At 37.7% G+C, this 24,081-nt stretch overlaps 1 protein-coding gene across 8 annotated transcripts in view; it reads left to right on the plus strand.

Moving 5' to 3' along the window:
* Positions 1-24,081, plus strand: part of LOC134816455 (uncharacterized) — an 88,511-nt gene that overhangs the window by 32,333 nt on the left and 32,097 nt on the right. For all 8 annotated transcript variants that reach the window (XM_063825300.1, XM_063825297.1, XM_063825301.1 and 5 more), the window contains 14 exons: positions 350-476; positions 591-726; positions 1,040-1,189; positions 1,670-1,832; positions 2,014-2,186; positions 2,952-3,091; positions 3,228-3,274; positions 3,645-3,778; positions 3,921-4,089; positions 4,229-4,341; positions 4,520-4,707; positions 5,245-5,451; positions 5,631-5,799; positions 5,973-6,110. In XM_063825300.1, the coding sequence (XP_063681370.1) occupies positions 350-476; positions 591-726; positions 1,040-1,189; positions 1,670-1,832; positions 2,014-2,186; positions 2,952-3,091; positions 3,228-3,274; positions 3,645-3,778; positions 3,921-4,089; positions 4,229-4,341; positions 4,520-4,707; positions 5,245-5,451; positions 5,631-5,799; positions 5,973-6,110 (2,054 nt within the window). The remainder of the gene's footprint in view (positions 1-349; positions 477-590; positions 727-1,039; positions 1,190-1,669; positions 1,833-2,013; positions 2,187-2,951; positions 3,092-3,227; positions 3,275-3,644; positions 3,779-3,920; positions 4,090-4,228; positions 4,342-4,519; positions 4,708-5,244; positions 5,452-5,630; positions 5,800-5,972; positions 6,111-24,081) is intronic.

Here is a 24,081-nt window from a genome sequence, read left to right on the forward strand (position 1 = left end):
CTTCCTAAGTTCTACCACAGGTAACTTTCCTAAGTGGTACTGTTGATAACTTTCCTTCGTGTCTTGAAAAAAGTGTAGTGTGCAGACACTGACAGCATACAATTTTGAGCAGATGGGATTCTTATCAGCTTGTTCATAAAAAATGCGAATGTGCAGTTTGTAGAATTGATCTTTTGCCGGCGACAAGATTACCAAGGTGACCGTGTTAAGATTTTTTCTACTCATGCTTTCCTTCTGAACACGTTTGTGTAGAATAGAGAAGGAACTTTTGATTATTTGTAAGATAACATAATTAAATTAGATATCAGTACTTTTAATATCACTGAGAAGTATAGGTTTTCTCTCTCAGATGTTCTGTAGAGAGTCCAGAATACGACAACAATGGTCTGAAGAAGGTTGAGATAGGTTCCTCTTTCATTGACAAAGTTCAGCAACCTTCAGCCCTCTGCGGCGGAAGAGATGTCAAATGTACCGGGGTAAATGTTACTACAAACTTTTATTACTTTGACGTTTTACTTTTGAATATAAAAAGCCTTAATAAATATCATAATATTTTATAACAAAGACTTCAGTCCTCCATACTCTCACAGGGAAACAGCCCCTCTATTGTGCACGGGTTCCCAATAAAGGCTGTGTGTGTAGATGTAAAAGCAATGGAGAACGGGAAGACAGAGCAGATTCTCTACTGTCAAGAAAACGTCCTCTTTAGCTTCCCAGACTGCTCTGGTAAGTACACTCTGAGATCATGTCGGGGTGAATTAAACTTAGAAAGTTTGCTTATCTTAGGACGTTGGAATGTGGATATTTTCAACGACATTTGCTTTGTATTATTTTCTGGGATATTAATGCTTTTCTTACAAAGTTACAACAAAGTCTTCATGTCAAATGTAACTAATAATTTATAGTGTTGTAATTAGTTTAAAATTAGAATCATACGTTATGATTCTATACTGTAAAGGCCCGAATGGGCAATTTTAAAATTTTGCATAAATGTTTTTAAAATTAAGACGATTACAGCTGTAACCAAATTATCTACTAGAATGCAAAACGGGGTGCTCTGAAACTCAGTGGCAGTGCAATTCCGACTGTTCCTGTATAGACAATTCAAAGCGGTGCGATGGCGAAGATAACTGCAAAGTCAACTCTAATAAACCTTGGATATCAGACGAGTATGACTGTCCTGTTGATAGTGAGTCTAAAGTTGCAAATAGTGTTTATATTAGTTGCTGCTAAACTTGCTTAAAGGGATGTTTGTTTCATTTGAAAGTTGGAATTAGTCGCACTTTATTTCAAATATCTTTGTTTTTGAAATTTTGTCGTGAAATTAGACGTGTTGCAACAAGGCCTGTTTCCAAGGCGGTTATCATGGGCAATATAACAGCATATTATGCAGCATATGCAGTTTATACGCTTATATATCCCTTACTTATCTGCTTGCTCATGTGAATGCAGGCACTTAAACGTGTCGAACAAACTGACTCAGTACAGGTAGCTTTGGGCAGATTCTCATGAACAATACAACTAAAAACACAGATGATAATTAATGTTAATTGCAATGTTTCAGTAACGGACCCGCAGGATATTTAGTTCGACCACTGCTCTGTAAATAATACGTAAAAATATGTGAATAATAATTAAATAATAAGTGAATAATATGAAACTGTTTCAGTAACGAGCCCGCAGGGTATACAGTTCGACCACTGGCAGCAGGAGGACAGTAGCATTGAGCCGGTTATATTTAACTACAATCAGGAGAAAGATTGGAAACAGTTTGCAACTTGTCTATGGCTGCAGACTTCGTACAAAGGCCCTCAGACAGTCTTTTCTTATGGGTTGGTTAATCATAATCCGCTGAGAATATAAAATCACAGTGGTTTTAGTTAACAGTTTCTTGTTGAACACTTATCGTAAGTCTAAGAGTTAGAGTTATTTGTGCACTCTTATATCGAAAATTGACAAAAAGGGGAACTTTAATTAACTCATTATAAAGCTTCAACAAATCTCCCCTAACAGAGGAAAGATAAGCATGTCAGTCCACGATCAATTGTTGGCGGTTCACTTTAACTTTGACTCCACAATATCCACGTTTTCGAACACTGCCTCGGGTATCTCTGACGGAGACTACCACAGAATCTGTCTGTCTTGGAACAGTATTGGTGGTGTGGTGGATCTCTATTACGGCGATAGTAAGTTTTATCTTCTCTACTCTTTTATCCATTATCTACATTTTAACCCTGTAACTCCCATCCCTCCCCTCTTTATAGCATCTTTTGCATATTATTCGCCAGTCCTTGTATCAAGTCCCTTTCATTTCCCTTTATTCTTAATTCCTTTCTTTTAAAAATATAATACTTTTGGACACGAAAATCTTCGTAAAACTACATCATTAGAGCCTGTAAAAACATTTAACTTTAAGATAAGCACTCTATCAAGGAAAATTCCTTTCTTTTCCTTTTCTGAAAAAAAGTATTTTCCACCAGTGATGCACGCCGGTTCATTTTTCGCCAACCGGCGGCGGCGTGCCCAAAATGGCCCGGCGTGGCGGCGTTCGGCGGCGTGGAACATAATTTTGTTAAAATTTAGGTTTGAATTTCCAGGCCCACAAAAATTGTGGCGTACGTGCGTGCATGAAATAATGATGTAATAAGTGTGGTTTTTACAATTATATTTGGTGGTTTTTACAATTATATTTAAGAAAAATCAAATTCTTAACATTGTCGTTGGACAATTTGGATCTCCTAGAGTTCAAAATCAACCCCGACTGGCTCCATACTCTTTCTATTTCCTTTCACGCCACGCCGACTTGAGAGGTATCGGCGTGGCGGCGTGTGAAAATGTGCCGGCGCGGCGGCGTCCGGCGGCGGCGTGCATCACTGTTTTCCACTGAGAAGTTGTATTTAAATAAGTATGTTGAGAGTGTGAAACATTGCTCATTATAAACCTTATTTCAGGGGACATCATAAATGACGAGGATTTCAAGACATGGTCTGTTTCTGCTAAAACACTGCCCGCGGGAGATGTTGTTAACCTAGCCGTCGGCGGAACTGAGGCGGACAAATCAAACAGCTTCCACGGTTTTATCAAAGATATGGTACGAATTGTTCATTCATAGATATTATCTTGGATGAGGTATCAGACTGTTTATTAAACAATAAACTTTAAACCATATGCCTTTTTGTTATGATGATTTCTGGGACCTCCGAGTTTAACTTTCTTTTTTTTTTCAGTCGGTGATGCAGAAACAGCTTATTAAAGAAGACATCGACAACTTCAGGTACTTAAGTAAAATTAAACTCGCAGGTAATTAGGTGATAATATGTAACTAGGTGATAATATGTAACTAGGTGATAATATGTAACTAGGTGATAATATGTAACTAGGTGATAATATTATGTAACTAGGTGATAATATGTAACTAGGTGATAATATTATGTAACTAGGTGATAATATGTAACTAGGTGATAATATGTAACTAGGTGATAATATGTAACTAGGTGATAATATGTAATTGTAATATGGTTTCTGTCCAGATTAAAATAAACTGCACTCTTTAAGAAACAAAGCGTCAACCGATGATCTTAAAATCCGCGCAACGGTATAGACATTCAAACAATGTTTATAATCCAACATTGCTACAACTTCAGATATTGTAAATTCCCTGCGGAAGACAGCACACGCATCGAATGGTCCAAAATCCTGACTCAGGCCAAGAGTAAAGCCACCAAATACTATATCATGGAGTATAACTACGGAGGCTGCTCCGCTCCAACTTGTGAAAGTAGGATTATACAAGTTATATTACAAGTTTATATTATACAAGTTTGATATGCTCACTTACTCCACAAGCTCTTGCTTCTTGCGAAGATTCAGTGAGTTATGGTAACCAGTAACTCGTCCCTAACTACAGATAATTCCTTCAGCAAGTTGCCCTGTAAACATGTTCACGTGCGGGTCATGCGACTGTGTGTCGCCATGGCAACGATGTGACCTGTTCACCCAGCACTGTATTGACAATTCAGACGAGAATGACTGTAAAAAAACTAACGGCGTTTTCAAGCCTTACAACAATCAACAGGATTACGAAAACAGGTTTTTAAACTGTACTTCAGATATTTCAATGAAAAACACTGCGTGACAGCGCTATGAGATAACAAACGTTGATTTAATTAACTAAAACAATTAATTAAACCAAAATAACAACCAGATGAACAGCTTATTTAACTTTCAGCGGAAGGAAGTGTGTCACGGAGGGAGGCTACCTAGCATCGATTGACAGTGACTTTGAGAATGAACTCAGTGCGAATTCTTTGGAGATTGACGATATCAGGACGGCTTGGATAGGTAAGTTAGTTAGTTTAGAGGCTTTTGATTTGCTTGGATGGGTTATTTCAAATGTTTAAATATTAATTTTATCAAACTTAAAATTGTCTGAATACTCTAATATGTCTCTTTGTTGGGGTTTTAGATTTGTAACTAATGTAATGTAAAGTAATGTGAAGTAATGGTTACTCTCCGTTAGGTACGAGGGTGGTGAAAGGAAAGGCCCTCTCCAACTGGGTTAGCGGGGCCCCCAAGTCCCAGTGGGCTGTGTCCTACTACACGGACACCACCAAGGTGGACAAGTTCGTGGGACTGAAGAACGACAAGAACTGGCTTCCTATCTACGGTCTATTCTCTGATAACCTCCCTTATCTCTGCAGGACTCAGGTTTGCTTTTCAATATTAACTATCAAGGGTTGTAGTTGTAAGTTTATGTGATTTACCGGACTCAGGTCTGTTGCAGATTCCAAACTATTAGGGTTTAATCCTTTACCTGGCAACAGTCCCGCACACATTGGGACGTCCGCTATGTTTCTAGCGGACGTCCCAATGTGTCTCGATATGGGTGCGGTCAAAAAGGGCGTGATTCCGAGAAATGCCCCACTGGTGAAAAAGTGTACCCGAGTAATTAGTGTTATTTAGGACCATATAAGTCGGATTACATCGAGAAACCGAGCGGACGTCCCAATGTGTGCGGGACTGTTACCAGGTACAGGATTAGTTCTAGTTATAATGTTTGTGAGTTTGTGTGATTTACTGCGGAGTTTGGGGAAATGAATCAGTCGTGGTAAACCGGGGTTTGCGGTAAATCCGGATTTTACCGTATAATTTGGGAGGTAGACTATCGGAGCATATAGTATAATATATACATAGTATATATTATACTATATAAATAGTATTTATACTTTACCCTGTATACGTCAGGGTTACCTGATAGCCAAACTGGACGAGAGTCCCCTGTCAGTGGAAGACTGGAGAGCTAAATGTACTGCAGCTAACGACATGACTCACTTCACCCTTGCTGAGGCTCACTATTCTGACAGAGCCGAATCAGTGCTCCAGTCACGGGCTCTTCACAAGAGTGATGGTTGGGAAGGAGTGGCATGGGCCAAGAGTAGATTAACTTGCGATGTGAGTTCTTTTTTAACTGATTTTATGACCACTTTATTGTTTGATCTGGTTGAAAATGTGTCCGAAATTACAACAACTCTTGAACAACTCAGACTATAAATCAAGAGGGGTCTCTCTTCTGAGAGGGGTCTTTCTTCTGAGAAGGGTCTCTCTGGGACTTGTAACCCAAACCCCTCCAGTATATGAGAAGTGATGGTAGTAACCCGGCTGAGTGTGCAACCTACTGGAACATCCCCTCATTCTGCGGGGTGCAGGTGGAACTGGAACAGGTTACCCAAGCTGCTCTGTCTGGGGAACAGGACAGTTACTTCCTGTGGAACAACCCTTGGAATGACAAACTTAGCAGTGGTACTTATCCCTTTATTATTACTTACTTTGCAGTGGTACTTACTTACCTCTTTATTATTGCTTATCGGTGAACCGCGATAAAGGCTAAGGTGATTTGGTTTTATGACTTTTTGTGGATTCTGCAATCCATTTGCGACGCTGAAAATTACATTTTTACTGAAATTATTTTGTAGATGGAACGAGTGAGCTGAGCCTCTGTTTCAACGTAAAGTCAGCGGGTGAAGTGGGTACAGTTTTACGGTACAGTGCTGGATCCTATCAGAACGAGATACTCGTGTTACTCTCCAGCAAATCTAAACATGCGCCTCTAGGTACGATTAACGATACTACTGATCGCAGAATTTAATTTAATTTGGGTTAATTATAATTTCAATTTGACTACATAGATACAATAACCACGCAGTGATGAGGTGATTATTTATGATTGAGTGGTGTCAATGTCCCCCCCCCCCCCCCCCCATGTCAGATAGTGTTTATTTTAACAAGAAAAACACTAGCAGCTAGGCTTTTATTAATTAGAATTAATTGTATACATCAACATAAGGTTAAATGAAGTAGTTACCATCAAAATTCCCAACATTTCTTGAGTAAATCATACATGAATCCCGTAAGGCGTGAGTTTGTAACTTTGTGATTTTTGGTAGGGAGTATTGCACGACTCTCGACGTAAGTAGTTTTGAGGTAGAAAAAAATAAAACAGGGTAAATTACTGATAAACTTGCTTGGAATCTCCTTATCAACTCCTCGTTAACTTGTATTCCTTAACTTTCCTAATAACTCACTATTATAATTATTTCCGGGAATTATATGCACTAAAACTCGTGGACACTGAGAGCTGATAATTTGCAGATTTTTCCCACAAGAGAAGCGAGCGTATTATCAGCACAGAAGCGAGTCACCTCACTGAGGTGACACCTCAAACTGGCTGGCGGGAAGTTTCAAAACAAATAACAGTGGCGCACTATATAATTATATTACACACTATATATTCTATCATGCGCACGTATCACATTACACATGTTCCAAGCGGAATAGTCAATAGTTATAACAAATAATACCTTGGCTTCTTTTCGGACCGCACGTTCCCTCCAGCAAGCTTCGGGAATTATCGCGCGTAGCCCTCAAAAGCCAAGGTATTATTGGATTATAACTCTCTAACAACTGACCAGTATCTCCATAGTAACTCCTTAGCGACTCTCTAGTTATAACTCTAGTAACTTCATAGAAACTCTCTAGTAACTCTAGTAACTTCATAGCAACTCTAGTAAATTCAAAGCAACTCTCTAGTATCTCTCTAGTAACTTTTTAGTTACTAACCAGTTTCTCTCTAGTTACTCCTTTTTACGCCTGATCTCCGTTCGCAGTTGTGCAGCACGCTACAAACGCATTAATCACTTGACCTGCGAAAGCTACTATTGCCAAAAACAGCCATATGTAGGTGGAAGTCATGTCGACACTACCATAGGATGAGCCTTCTATCGCCACAAGGACAAGCAACACAACGAGGATTCCAGTTACTAGTGCTGAAATAGGATTGTTTAGTCATTTATAATCACTTATAATGGGCATGTTCGGCACTTTTGAAAGTACATAGATAGACCAATAATTAATGAGAGTTCAGCTATTAATTGGAAACAGTTAAAAAACAATCCTGCTAAATCAATTAAAATTTTATTAACTGACATGAAATTCCTCCGAGGACGATTGTTGTGATTTTGAGGATGCTGGAATCTGGAATTAAGAAGGATGTTGTAAAAATATAGCTCACAAATTCACGTTATCACTTCCCACTCAATTATAATATAGTAAGTGGACACTGGACACTGTATGGGTTCACATATCTTTACAAACAACTTTACAAATTCTGGGATCAATGTTGCTACTCACTTGTTTTGTACCAAGAACCTTCTCCGCCTGAAAATGTAAACATTGTTAAATAAATGCAAAGAAGACAGTTCTTTCTGCAGATTGTTAACGTTTTTTTTCTTTCTACAGAAATCCCTGCTACTCGCTAGCATTCAAGCATTGAGTACAATCACTATCTCATTTTGCTCCATTACAGCAGTACAATACTGATGTGACTTTGTTTAAAGAAAAGAAAGGGGTAAAAAGGGAAAAAAAATTGGTAATAGAAAACTAACCAGCGAACATCTGAGCCAATCTGAATCCTAGGAGTAGACAGGCCACTAGAGCCATCACCAAGTAAATTATACCGTAAATTCCTGAAAAAGTGAATAATAACATCAAACCTACCTTAGAATACCCAATTTTCAGAACAAAAGGTGTACGGGTAAACCGCCCCTAAAACGTCACCTGTTTTTTGGGCCCAGATTGCCGAGTTAGGGCTAAATTTACAGGGTTCTGAAGTGTCTAGGAATAATATTTAAACCTTTTTCTAGCCTGCCAGGAAGATTTGGAAATTTGAAAATAAATTCAGGTACAATTTTTTTGACGTTGAAATGGAGTCACTTTTAAAACACCACCCCTAAAATGTCAACTCTATATGTGTCATAATTACAAAATGTACAGGAGGCCTGATTTATCTTTTGTCACTAGTATTATTTGTTTTGTCTTATTTAACATTAAGCTACTTGAAAACATTCACTCACTAAAGGAAGTACCTCAAAACCGTAATCACCCCTAAAATGTCACGTGCACCACCCCTAAAACGTCAGCTAAAACAGGTTGTGTAGCACTCAGAATGTTGCTCAATTATTAATTTTAACCACTTCTGGGACAAATATAACCTATTTCTGAGAGGTGTCGACCAGAATTTCTCTCTCTGTTGAAAAAAAATGGTGGAATTTAGTCAATTTACTTTTTGCGACATTTTGGGGACTTTTTTTTTAATACCCAGAACTTACGGCAAAACAGTAACTCAGTCAACAAAATTTACACCTGTAGTTAGATTATCTAGTTATAAACTAACAATTGGCACAAAAGAAATGGATTCAATGTGATTTTAACCTTGTGCAAATTGCATGTTTTAATTGCATTTTTTGGGATTTTTAACATCATCCTGCATTTTGGCAATTTTAGTGACCTGTAGTTAACTAAGCCAACCCAGTAATCGATCTGACCTTCTCTATAGTCTAGATTTGACTGCTTTTAGCAAAATTGAATGTCAAAAATTACGGTTTTTGGTACTTACTGGTTTATGGTAAACCTATGATATGCCCCCTAAAATGTCATTTTTTTCTCCCCTAAAATGTCAAATTTGTATTTTGTTCGCATGGTGTGCGATAATAGCTCTTGTTTTGGCACTTGTTAATTATTAACATCAACTATTAACGAAATGTGAGTATGCATTGCATCTTAGGAAAAGCCTGAGTAATTTGATCAGGTTAAAATGATATTTTAGGGGGGATAATTAGACATTTTAGGGGATGTTTATTGCAATTAATAAAATAAAACTAATTCCTTGAGCTGCCAAAGCTTTCCAATATTACCATTAGATGCTAAATATGATGTTTAATAGGCTGGTACCTCCATTTTATGGTGCTTGTAGTCTCAAAGCCAGAATCTGATAAAATGACATTTTTGGGGGCAGCCAGGTGACATTTTAGGGGAGGGTAGTAATATTGAGTAATGTATAACTTTCCATATCTCCAGTCATATGTACAAAGTTGCTAAAATATGTAAATATCACTATCCTAGACCAAAACCGAGTTAATATTAATGAATTCCAGAGTTATAAAATTGTGCGCTTTTCTTCAAAAGTGAAAAATTCGTACAAAGTGAAAAAAATGCCCTTACGGCATCATTTAGATTCAATTTCAGGATGTGGCAGGGTCTGAATGATATTTTTTATGTTTAGGAGTTACAAATGATTAGGTAAGATACTTTCTAAGAAGATGGGATCCAATCAATCAAGAGTGGCGTTTTAGGGGTGGGTGACATTTTAGGGGCGGTTTACCCGTAATATTTTTATATATAATTTATGGAATCATGCTAAGTTTGTTCAAAAATTGTCTATGATTTATCAGACTTACCCTGTCCACTACTACCAGAGAGTTGAATCATGAGAAATAAAACGAGTTGGGCAAGAGCAGCCGCGCCTATTCCAATCGTTCCAAGAAGTGCCGACATATTTACTGATAGTCTTGATCTATGTTTATCTTGATTTTGGTGTGATAATTCTGTTTAGAAATAGATACTCATGCTCAGTTAAAACACATAAACATTAAATAAACACATGAAATACACAAATAAACCTTATATCGGCCGAATAATATTAATTTGAATTCAATTTTATGGTGGCTATTTCAAATTAAACTTAATCTTATAACTTTATAATCTAATATATTGTATCGAGTCTAAGATAAACGCTAAAACGCACGGTACTAAAAATGGCACGAAATCGAACTTGCTGCCGAACTTACAGTCGAACTTTCTTGCGAATAGCATAAATATGTATAACTTAATAATCTCACTTCTTCAAACGTCTACTTTTAATCTCCCCACCAGACGCGACAGCGATCGTTCGTGACAGACGGTGGCAAGTCTGGTGTTTTAGCCCAAGTTTTGCATTGTTCTCCGCATGTGAGCCCTTGTTTTGCTTTGTTTGTCCAGAAGCCCGTATTGTTTAGCTATTTTGAACCAATTAATTGATTCTTGATAGAGCTCGTCCGTTCTGTTGTCTCATTGATATTTAAAGTAAACTTATTCAGATACTGCACTCCGATTGGTGGAACTTTTCTACGGGTGGCGCGTCTGGTAACCATGGCATCACCCTATTGTCTAGTCTCCGCACGACAATTAGGTTTATAATTTAACGTCATTAACTTCAGTCTCTGATTTGAGAAGTTTGGGGAGAATTGTAGACTGTCCAGCATTCAGTCCAGGATAATCTATTGTTCCCACACGTGTGGGGATTCTAGGCTCGAACTATGACACGTGAGATGTGATAGTAAAGATTAGTCTGGAAAATCACAGCCGCCGTTATTATTAGGTTTTGCGATAAGTGCAATCTTTTCTTCAATTATGTGAGGGTGAGGGTGAGGGTGAGGGTGAGGGTGAGGGTGAGGGTGAGGGTGAGGGTGAGGGTGAGGGTGAGGGTGAGGGTGAGGGTGAGGGTGAGGGTGAGGGTGAGGGTGAGGGTGAGGGTGAGGGTGAGGGTGAGGGTGAGGGTGAGGGTGAGGGTGAGGGTGAGGGTGAGGGTGAGGGTGAGGGTGAGAGTGAGATAGTCAACTGGGAAATTATTTTGTACATTACCAATTACAATATCATAGAAAACTGATTAACTTGGTTGAGTTGCAGGTACTATAAAGTGAAGGAAATGTTACATTTATTTTACAAGAAAGACACTAGCAGTTAGGCTTTTATTAATTTATAAATAGAAGTACTTATTTAAATCAGCAACAAGGATAAATAATATAGTCACCACAAAAATCCCCAAAAATATCAAGCGTAAATCATGCATAAATCCCGTAAGGCGTGAGTTTGTAACTTTGTGATTTTTGGTAGGGAGCATCACGACTCTCGACAAAGTAGTTTTGAAATAGAAAAAATAGAACAGGGTAAATTACTGATAAACTTGCTTGGAATATCCTTATCAACTCCTCGTTAACTTGTATCACTTAACTATTCTGATAACACACTATTATAACTCTCTAACAACTGACCAGTATCTCCATAGTAACTCCTTAGCAACTCTCTAGTTATAACTCTAGTAACTTCATAGTTCATAGCAACTCTCAAGTAAATCTAGTAACTTCAAAGCAACTCTCTAGTATCTCTCTAGTAACTCTCTAGTTACTAACCAGTTTCTCTCTAGTTACTCCTTTTTACGCCTGATCTCCGTTCGCAGTTGTGCAGCACGCTACAGACGCATTAATCACTTGACCTGCGAAAGCTACTATTGCCAACACCAGCCATATGATAGATAAGATGGAAATACCATAATATGAGCCATTTATCACCACAAGGGCAATCAACACAACGAGGACCCCAGTTACTAGTGCTGAAATAGGATTGTTTAGTCATTTATAATCACTTATAATGGGCATGTTCGGCACTTTCGAAAGAACATAGATAGACCAATAATTAGTGACAGTTCAGCTATTAATTGGAAACAGTTAAAAAACAATCCTGCTAAATCAATTAAAATTTTATTAACTGACATGAAATTCCTCCGAGGACGATTGTTGTGATTTTGAGGATGCTGGAATCTGGAATTAAGAAGGATGTTGTAAAAATATAGCTCACAAATTCACGTTATCACTTCCCACTCAATTATAATATAGTAAGTGGACACTGGACACTGTATGGGTTCACATATCTTTACAAACAACTTTACAAATTCTGGGATCAATGTTGCTACTCACTTGTTTTGTACCAAGAACCTTCTCCGCCTGAAAATGTAAACATTGTTAAATAAATGCAAAGAAGACATTTCTTTCTGCAGATTGTTAACGTTTTTTTTTTCTTTCTACAGAAATCCCCGCTACTCGCTAGCATTCAAGCATTGAGTACAATCACTATTATATATAATATATCTCATTTTCCTCCATTACAGCAGTACAATACTGATGTGACTTTGTTTAAAGAAAAGAAAGGGGTAAAAAGGAAAAACAAATTGGTAATAGAAAACTAACCAGCGAACATCTGAGCCAATCTGAATCCTAGGAGTAGACAGGCCACTAGAGCCATCACCAAGTAAATGATACCGTAAATTCCTGAAAAAGTGAATAATAACATCAAACCTACCTTAGAATACCCAATTTTCAGAACAAAAGGTGTAATATCACAATGCTGGCAAGCATGACCGTCGCCCTTATATTCACAATACTATTTACCCCCTTTACTATTTACCCCCTTTATTATTTACCCACCTTTACTATTTACCCCCTTTACTATTTACCCCCTTTACTATTTACCCCCCCTTACTGTTTACCCCCATTCTAATTCAATGTTTGACAGGATGATGACAGGAATAAAAAATAGTTATGTGGAGGTTTTTAAGAAATTTGCGCAAAATACGCGCCAGCATGTTATACGAAATTAGGTAAAAAACCCAAAATCGCCATATTCAGGTGCCTTAAACACCACGTTAAAAATGAGTAAGAGATCTGAAACTTTGCAGGGCGTCTAGACGATGACCAAATCGACTGTAAAACAAATTTCAAGTTACAGGAGTATTGAGAAGTTTTTTTTTGGAGAACGAGATAGGTTTTTTTTTTTGGAAAACGAAATTAGATATATACAGAATAGTATTACAGGTTATATATAATGAATATCATCATTGTCAAAAATAAAAACCAGTCCATGGGACTGAAAAAATTAATTAACTTTCGATTCGAAAGAGTTAAATTCTAAATCATCCATGTTAGATAATTCTACAGTTCTATTTGAGGTTTTTCTAGATCCTCTTATACATAATAAAATCATTTTTCTAATTAAAAAAGATAACTTACACCGATAATAATTAATAATATCGTTGTAATTCTGTTTTTGTTTATATGCAAGTTTATTGCATAGTAGTTTCTCGAACGTCTTAGCCTGCGGTCCCATGCCACCCGTCACTGAGTAGATTAATGGAGCAAATGATCCGTGCTCTACATTTAAAATCCTTTCGTTGTAACATCTGGATTTCTGTTTCTCGGCATTCTCCATGACTTTCTTTGTCGAATGTTGAAGGTAGGAATTAGAATTAGGATTAATTACCTTAACATCGAAGAAAGCCACTTGGCCTGCCCTATAGAAACCACGAGCTTTTATATCCGGTCTCGCCTGGTCACCCGTAAGTGTCGAAGACCTCGTGAACTGCTCTCCTTCTAGTTCTTGAAGCTGAGGTTCAACTTCAACGTCCGAGCAAACCGTCTTCAACAAGCCTGCTAAAAAATCCCTAATTTCGTTGTGTCTGATAATGATGTAGCCACCAAGGTGGCAATTCAGAGAATGGTTCACATCAAAAGTTTTTCCGCATGGACATTGTGATGGTAAACGATCCAGATCTAAGTTGTACCGCAATCTGATAGAATCCCTAAATTCAGATTTATTTAGAACGAATCCATGTTTTCTTAGTGGTAGACATGAGAGCCAATTTGAGCTCCCTGGTTCGCTAATCTGATCCAAAACCCTTGCAGTCTTCTTATCAACCTTTTTAAGTATGTTCTCTTGTTGTTCTTTATATTCAGAAACACGTTGTTTTAATATATCTTGAAGCTCATCTGTCGATTCCGAGAAGGTTGTAGCAAGCGATTTGCCTTTCATGGAATTTACCAGTCCCCGGGTTACCAAAAGCGATGCAGCATGCTCTCTTTTTGCCAAATACTCCAACTGTGGCATTCCCATACCTCCGTTCTTTAATGGTAATGACATAAGCTCTCGGTGTATAGGAGATATTGGACAACCAAATATAGTCGGAATGAGCTCGTGTGTGATAATTTTGTCAAGAGGGCCCATATAAGAGCTGATATCTAGTGTCCTCATAAAATATGTAAATTTGTGGCGGACACCGTGTGTGAAACAAGCGTATGCTGCCTGAGGTTGTGATTTGGCAAAATGTACTAACTTTTTTAGCATATCACTCCACTCAACTACCAGGTTGTTAATGTAAGTATCCTTGAATTCAGGCGTCCCCAGCACAGCTCCTAAATGCCTTTGACCATCTATCCTGATATCTATATTGCAATCTGAAAATATTTCCTGAGCGGAATGTAAATGTTCAGGATTTTTCAGGATTAAGCAAGATTTCTCCTGGTTCACGAAGTAGCCATACTTAAGTCCTTCTACAATGATATCTTTCCACCAGCCTAAAAGTGCGTGAAGAGTACCCACCCCTGTGGCGTCATCTGCTAACCACACTTGTGCCACTTTTTCGTGATCTTCTAATTTCCGTAGTACTGGTAAAGTTGCAATGGCAAAGAGCGACATTGCCAGGTTATCGCCTTGGGTTGTACCCTCCCGACTGGGGATTTCTGTTCCCCCAACAAATAGCCGACAAGGTTTGCGGTACATGTTGATTGCAATAATGCTCAACTCCGGGCATAGTACTCTCACGTTGTGTAAGAGAGCTTGTCTGTTAACGGAATTAAAAGCGTTACTGGCGTCAACTAAAATCACCGCCTCCGCAGATTCTGTTTCGAATTGTTCCCGCATGTAATGCATTGCAGCTTCCGATCCACTTTTTAGTCCTGTACAAACCTGCAGTGGTCCAGCCGCAACTTGGATGGCTGTTTTCAATTCCCAACTCAAGCATTTGCCGACTATTCGTCTAAAAGTCTCCCCTATTCCTATTGGCCTCACCCCTGGGCACTTGTTTAGCGGGATGAGTCTACTGTTAACGTAAGAGTCCAACAGATCAGGGTTAAAGGGTTTTGATGCTATCAACCTTGCAAACTTAGCTATCTCCTCTCTCAATTTCTTTCCTTCTTCTTTAAAATTCTTATGCGTCAAAATGAATCTAAAAAATTCCGCATCAGTTTGTGATGGTCCAGCAGACCCGTTGGTAAATTTTGCCGCCCTAAATACCATTGTCTCATCTATATTATAAAACAACGATTCTTCTATTTCTTCGATTGGTCCAAAAAGTAAACTATTATCCATTATAGGCATTGGTTTTGGATGTTTCTTCAATAGCTGATCCATAGTCTCTGTAGACATTTCTAGTATTCCTTTATTATCATTATCGCACAACATGCGCACTGCAGAGCTGACTTTCCCTTCAAACATGAGGTTGGCAAATGTTCTCGCACAATCCTTTTCTTGCTTCCGAGAGCTCCTCGCTAGCTGTCGTTGTATAGTTCTTGCTTCCCTCATAAGTGCAGAAATATTCCCCTGCCTCCATAATTCTATCCTTTTTTTCAACAGGACTTTATGTTCAGCTGTTTTACTTTTTGCAGATGGCTTTTGCAGAAGCAAAGCAGGAAGAACAATAAATGTTTTGATTGATGAACCCTGAAAAACTGATCCCGTATTAAAATGTTCAAGCCAAGTAGATAATTCCTTTACAAATTCCCTCCCTATCTTACATGTCGGGGGCTCAAAAATATTCTTTTTCCAATGTACAATTTCCTCATAACAACTGTCAATTTGTTCTTTAAACTCCGTGCATTCTGCTGGTAAGTCATCATGCTCACTGTTTATTGGTGATGGTAAATACGGAGTCCGTTGATGTATTCGAATCGCTGTGTCTGAAACCTGGCACGATTCCAGCATTTCATCCAAAGGAGAGTACTGTCCAATGAATGAAAAAAAAGCAACTCAAAACAACATAAAAAACCAAACAATCACGAGATATTTGACAGTTTTTGGGTTTTCCAAATAGTTTCTGATTATTCTGATTTGCGACAAATGATATTGCACTGTTAGGATAATCACGAGATAGGTGGGAACGAGATTGCTTAAATCACTGAAAATTGTTATTTTCATGATTTTTATCAACTTTGGAGTTCCGTTGTGATCCAAGTTATTTTTGAAATCTTCTGAAACTTTGCATGCTTATCAAACTATATATAAAGTACCACTATGCAAAAATTTACGGTGAATCAATATTTTATGCGCACGCAACGTCCGCTTAAAGATTGCACGTGCGAAAGGTGAGAATCGTGCTCATTCGTGATTTCGAATAAATTCTGCTTTCCCACGATATTTAAATGGCATTATATATGAATTTAATGCCAACTTGAATGAGTAAAAAGTGCCATATTCAGTCAGATATCGACAGATATGCCTACTTAAACACAAGGAAATGTTTTAAAAGGTAAAATTTCGAAATCGTTGAAATTACCTCCTTATAAATATTAATAATAATAGTGATCAGGTTAAATTTCAACTTTGTAAATTATCCTGATATTATAAACAAAAAGAGATGATATTTGACCAAAACCCATAATCATGGGTAGAGTGGACCGCTGCCAGTGTCTCTCTTTTCCAAACAAAAGGGAATGATATTAATTTGAATAACCGTCCGCAAATGCAAATTGATACCGAGAATGAAATCGGTCGCTCGCTTTTTCCATTCAATAAGCTTTATTACAATTCGTATAAAGCTGTGAATGTCAATGAATGGGAAAAGCGAGCGACCGATTTCATTCTCGGTATCAATTTGCATTTGCGGACGGTTATTCAAATTAATATCATTTCCTTTTGTTTGGAAAAGAGAGACACTGGCAGCGGTCCACTCTACCCATGATTATGGGTTTTGGTCAAATTTTTATATATAATTTATGGAATCATGCTAAGTTTGTTCAAAAATGTTCTATGATTTATCAGACTTACCCTGTCCACTACTACCAGAGAGTTGAATCATGAGAAATAAAACGAGTTGGGCAAGAGCAGCTGCGCCTATTCCAATCGTTCCAAGAAGTGCCGACATATTTACTGATAGTCAGAGTCTTGATCTATGTTTATCTTGATTTTGGTGTGATAATTCTGTTTAGAAATAGATACTCATGCTCAGTTAAAACACAAAAACATTAAATAAACACATGAAATACATAAATAAACCTTATATCGGCCGAATAATATTAATTTGAATTTGATTTTATGGTGGCTATTTCAAATTAAACTTAATCTTATAACTTTATAATCTAATATATTGTATCGAGTCTAAGATAAACGCTAAAACGCTAAAACGCACGGTACTAAAAATGGCACGAAATCGAACTTGCTGCCGAACTTACAGTCGAACTTTCTTGCGACTAGCATAAATATGTATAACTTAATAATCTCACTTCTTCGAACGTCTACTTTTAATCTCTCCACAAGACGCGACAGCGATCGTTCGTGACAGACGGTGGCAAGTCTGGTGTTTTAGCCCAAGTTTTGCATTGTTCTCCGCATGTGAGCCCTTGTTTTGCTTTGTTTGTCCAGAAGCCCGTATTGTTTAGCTATTTTGAACCAATTAATTGATTCTTGATAGAGCTCGTCCGTTCTGTTGTCTCATTGATAGTTAAAGTAAACTTATTCAGATACTGCACTCCGATTGGTGGAACTTTTCTACGGGTGGCGCGTCTGGTAACCATGGCATCACCCTATTGTCTAGTCTCCGCACGACAATTAGGTTTATAATTTAACGTCATTAACTTCAGTCTCTGATTTGAGAAGTTTGGGGAGAATTGTAGACTGTCCAGCATTCAGTCCAGGATAATCCATTGTTCCCACACGTGTGGGGATTCTAGGCTCGAACTATGACACGTGAGATGTGATAGTAAAGATTAGTCTGGAAAATCACAGCCGCCGTTATTATTAGGTTTTGCGATAAGTGCAATCTTTTCTTCAATTATGTGAGGGTGAGGGTGAGGGTGAGGGTGAGGGTGAGGGTGAGGGTGAGGGTGAGGGTGAGGGTGAGGGTGAGGGTGAGGGTGAGGGTGAGGGTGAGGGTGAGGGTGAGGGTGAGGGTGAGGGTGAGGGTGAGGGTGAGGGTGAGGGTGAGGGTGAGGGTGAGGGTGAGGGTGAGGGTGAGGGTGAGGGTGAGGGTGAGGGTGAGGGTGAGGGTGAGGGTGAGGGTGAGGGTGAGATAGTCAACTGGGAAATTATTTTGTACATTACCAATTACAATATCATAGAAAACTGATTAACTTGGTTGAGTTGCAGGTACTATAAAGTGAAGGAAATGTTACATTTATTTTACAAGAAAGACACTAGCAGTTAGGCTTTTATTAATTTATAAATAGAAGTACTTATTTAAATCAGCAACAAGGATAAATAATATAGTCACCACAAAAATCCCCAAAAATATCAAGCGTAAATCATGCATAAATCCCGTAAGGCGTGAGTTTGTAACTTTGTGATTTTTGGTAGGGAGCATCACGACTCTCGACAAAGTAGTTTTGAAATAGAAAAAATAGAACAGGGTAAATTACTGATAAACTTGCTTGGAATATCCTTATCAACTCCGCGTTAACTTGTATCACTTAACTATTCTGATAACACACTATTATAACTCTCTAACAACTGACCAGTATCTCCATAGTAACTCCTTAGCAACTCTCTAGTTATAACTCTAGTAACTTCATAGTTCATAGCAACTCTCAAGTAAATCTAGTAAATTCAAAGCAACTCTCTAGTATCTCTCTAGTAACTCTCTAGTTACTAACCAGTTTCTCTCTAGTTACTCCTTTTTACGCCTGATCTCCGTTCGCAGTTGTGCAGCACGCTACAGACGCATTAATCACTTGACCTGCGAAAGCTACTATTGCCAATATCAGCCATATGATAGATAAGATGGAAATACCATAATATGAGCCATTTATCACCAAAAGGGCAATCAACACAACGAGGACCCCAGTTACTAGTGCTGAAATAGGATTGTTTAGTCATTTATAATCACGTATAATGGGCATGCTCGGCACTTTCGAAAGAACATAGATAGACCAATAATTAGTGAGAGTTCAGCTATTAATTGGAAACAGTTAAAACAATCCTGCTAAATCAATTAAAATAATATTAACTGACTTGAAATTCCTCCGAGGACGATTGTTGTGATTTTGAGGCCGCTGGAATCTGGAATTAAGAAGGATGTTGTAAAAATATAGCTCACAAATTCACGTTATCACTTACCACTCAATTATAATATGGTAAGCAGACATTGTGAGCGAATCACCTTTGTGATGAAGTTAATACTGCATGGCTTCACATCTCTTTACAAACAACTTTACAAATTCTGGGATCAATGTTGCTACTCACTTGTTTTGTACCAAGAACCTTCTCCGCCTGAAAATGTAAACATTGTTAAATAAATGCAAAGAAGACATTAATTCTTTATGCAGATTGTTAACGTTTTTTAACAGAAATCCCCGCTACTCGTTAGCATTCAAGCATAGAGTACAATCACTATCTCATTTTGCTCCATTACAGCAGTACAATACTGATGCGACTTTTTAAAAAGAAAATAAAGGGGTAAAAAGGAAAAACAAATTGGTAATAGAAAACTAACCAGCGCACATCTGAGCCAATCTGAATCCTAGGAGTAGACAGGCCACTAGAGTCATCACCAAGTTAATGATACCGTAAATTCCTGAAAAGGTGGATAATAACATCAAACCTACCGTAGAATACTTAATTTTAAGAACAAAAGGTGTGATATTTTTATATATAATTTATGGAATCATGCTAAGTTTGTTCAAAAATTTTCTATGATTTATCAGACTTACCCTGTCCACTACTACCAGAGAGTTGAATCATGAGAAATAAAACGAGTTGGGCAAGAGCAGCCGCGCCTATTCCAATCGTTCCAAGAAGTGCCGACATATTTAGGGGGGTCCAAGGGGAACTTTGGGGAGTTTTGGGGAACTTTTTTTTGGGGAACTTCAGGAAACCTGGGGGACTTTCCCAAAGTTCCCCAAAAAATTATCAATGAAACAAATAATTTTGGGGAATTTTGGGGAACTTTTTTTTGGGGAACTTCAGAAAGTTCCCCAAAATTCCCCAAAATTCCCCAAAGTTCCCCAAAAAAATTATAATGCCAAACAAATTATCATGCTGCATGTATCAACAAGTAAGTTAAGATTATACCTTATAATAACATACATGTTAACATTAATGGGTATTAATGTATATTAGAGAAATTTTGAATAATTTTGAATAATTTTGAATAATTTTAAATAATTTTGAATAATTTTGGGGAATTTTGGGGAACTTTGGGGAGTTTTGGGGAACTTTTTTTTGGGGAACTTCAGAAATCTTGGGGGACTTTCCCAAAGTTCCCCAAAGTTCCCCTTGGACCCCCCCCCTATTTACTGATAGTCTTGATCTATGTTTATCTTGATTTTGGTGTGATAATTCTGTTTAGAAATAGATACTTGATGCTCAGTTAAAACACATAAACATTAAATAAACACATGAAATACATAAATAAACCGTATCGGCCGAATAATATTAATTTGAATTTAATTTTATGGTGGCTATTTCAAATTAAACTTAATCTTATAACTTTATAATCTAATATATTGTATCGAGTCTAAGATAAACGCTAAAACGCTAAAACGCACGGTACTAAAAATGGGGGGGGGGGGGGGGGGGGGGGGGGGGGGGGGGGGGGGGGGGGGGGGGGGGGGGGGGGGCCAACCATATTAAAGTATATTAAGTATATCCCCGGGTCAAAATCGGAAAAAATCCTACATTTTAATATACTTTAATATACCTACAATTCGAAGATTTATATTCTTCGTTAAGATTTACATGATGAACTATATTTTTCACTCAGATTCGCAAGATAAGCCTGTTTTAGGACTAGTACATGAATTTCCATCCAGATTGGTCAAAAATTGGCTGAGCTATGAGCTTTAAAAAATATGCCCATATTTGGGCATACGCTTTTGTCCAAATTCGCTTTTGCCCAAATTCGATAAAATTTCAATATTTTTTAATGAGACTAACTCTATGTGAAAGATGTAACTCAGTGTTTGTTGGATATAGTGGATACTAAGTAAAAAGACCTCCATGAACAAAATTGGGAAAATTGCACATAATATCTCGGTTCAGAATACTAGCCAAAATAACTTCATTAAAATTGAAATAACTCCATCAGTTTTCAATATTTTTTCAAGAACTTTTTGGAATCGATTAAGGATTGCATTTCAAGCTTATTTTGGGCAAAAATTTTTGATGTAGGCCTCCAAGGAGATAGGGATATATTAAAGTATATTAAAGTATATTAAAGTATATTAAAGTATATCCCCGGGTCAAAATCGGGAAAAATCCTACATTTTAATATACTTTAATATGGTTGGCCCCCCCCCCCCCCCCCCCCCCCCCCCCAAAAATGGCACGAAATCGAACTTGCTGCCGAACTTACAGTCGAACTTTCTTGCGACTAGCATAAATATGTATAACTTAATAATCTCACTTCTTCAAACGTCTACTTTTAATCTCCCACCAGACGCGACAGCGATCGTTCGTGACAGACGGTGGCAAGTCTGGTGTTTTAGCCCAAGTTTTGCATTGTTCTCCGCATGTGAGCCCTTGTTTTGCTTTGTTTGTCCAGAAGCCCGTATTGTTTAGCTATTTTGAACCAATTAATTGATCTTGATAGAGCTCGTCCGTTCTGTTGTCTCATTGATAGTTAAAGTAAACTTATTCAGATACTGCACTCCGATTGGTGGAACTTTTCTACGGGTGGCGCGTCTGGTAACCATGGCATCACCCTATTGTCTAGTCTCCGCACGACAATTAGGTTTATAATTTAACGTCATTAACTTCAGTCTCTGATTTGAGAAGTTTGGGGAGAATTGTAGACTGTCCAGCATTCAGTCCAGGATAATCTATTGTTCCCACACGTGTGGGGATTCTAGGCTCGAACTATGACACGTGAGATGTGATAGTAAAGATTAGTCTGGAAAATCACAGCCGCCGTTATTATTAGGTTTTGCGATAAGTGCAATCTTTTCTTCAATTATGTGAGGGTGAGGGTGAGGGTGATGGTGAGGGTGAGGGTGAGGGTGAGGGTGAGGGTGAGGGTGAGGGTGAGGGTGAGGGTGAGGGTGAGGGTGAGGGTGAGGGTGAGATAGTCAACTGGGAAATTATTTTGTACATTACCAATTACAATATCATAGAAAACTGATTAACTTGGTTGAGTTGCAGGTACTATAAAGTGAAGGAAATGTTACATTTATTTTACAAGAAAGACACTAGCAGTTAGGCTTTTATTAATTTATAAATAGAAGTACTTATTTAAATCAGCAACAAGGATAAATAATATAGTCACCACAAAAATCCCCAAAAATATCAAGCGTAAATCATGCATAAATCCCGTAAGGCGTGAGTTTGTAACTTTGTGATTTTTGGTAGGGAGCATCACGACTCTCGACAAAGTAGTTTTGAAATAGAAAAAATAGAACAGGGTAAATTACTGATAAACTTGCTTGGAATATCCTTATCAACTCCTCGTTAACTTGTATCACTTAACTATTCTGATAACACACTATTATAACTCTCTAACAACTGACCAGTATCTCCATAGTAACTCCTTAGCAACTCTCTAGTTATAACTCTAGTAACTTCATAGTTCATAGCAACTCTCAAGTAAATCTAGTAACTTCAAAGCAACTCTCTAGTATCTCTCTAGTAACTCTCTAGTTACTAACCAGTTTCTCTCTAGTTACTCCTTTTTACGCCTGATCTCCGTTCGCAGTTGTGCAGCACGCTACAGACGCATTGATCACTTGACCTGCGAAAGCTACTATTGCCAACATCAGCCATATGATAGATAAGATGGAAATACCATAATATGAGCCATTTATCACCACAAGGGCAATCAACACAACGAGGACCCCAGTTACTAGTGCTGAAATAGGATTGTTTAGTCATTTATAATCACTTATAATGGGCATGTTCGGCACTTTCTAAAGTACATAGATAGACCAATAATTATTGAGAGTTCAGCTATTAATTGGAAACAGTTAAAAAACAATCCTGCTAAATCAATTAAAATTTTATTAACTGACATGAAATTCCTCCGAGGACGATTGTTGTGATTTTGAGGCCGCTGGAATCTGGAATTGAGAAGGATGTTGTAAAAATATAACTCACAAATTCACGTTATCACTTCCCACTCAATTATAATATGGTAAGCGGACATTGTGAGCGAATCACCTTTGTGATGAAGTTAACACTGTATGGGTTCACATCTCTTTACAAACAACTTGACAAATTCTGGGATCAATGGTGCTACTCACTTGTTTTGTACCAAGAACCTTCTCCGCCTAAAAATGTAAACATTGTTAAATAAATGCAAAGAAGACATTAATTCTTTACGCAGATTGTTAACTTTTTTTTAACAGAAATCCCCGCTACTCGCTAGCATTCAAGCATAGAGTACAATCACTATCTCATTTTGCTCCATTACAGCAGTACAATACTGATTTGACTTTTTTAAAGAAAAGAAAGGGGTAAAAAATCAGAGTTGAAAAATACGTATTTAACGTATTTTATATAATATCAAAAAAACGTTAAATACGGCGTATTTTATTTTCGCTGAATAAAATTCGTTAAAATACGTTACAAGTGATTTTGTAGCATTAAGAGCTCCAATGAAATAATAAGTACTATTTCTATTTATACAAGATAAAAGTTTGATTAAAACTCGTGTAGCTCTGTAGTTTATCACCTCGCGTATGATTTAAGGGAACTGTGCACGTGCTAAAAGTAAAGCGTACCAAAGCGTGCAAATACGAATCATTACGAACCGTAATGACGATGTGTCTGAAAAAATTGCGAACGAAAGACATAACTTATTAAGTTTTTGAATGCAATTACGAAAAAAATAGGCAAACGTATTTTAACGTATTTTTGACGTATTTTATTTCTAAGCAAAAAAACGTTAAATACGGCGTATTT

The sequence above is a fragment of the Bolinopsis microptera genome, chromosome 6 (genome assembly GCF_026151205.1).
Source record: "Bolinopsis microptera isolate Bmic1 chromosome 6, MBARI_Bmic_1.0, whole genome shotgun sequence".
NCBI lineage: Eukaryota > Metazoa > Ctenophora > Tentaculata > Lobata > Bolinopsidae > Bolinopsis > Bolinopsis microptera.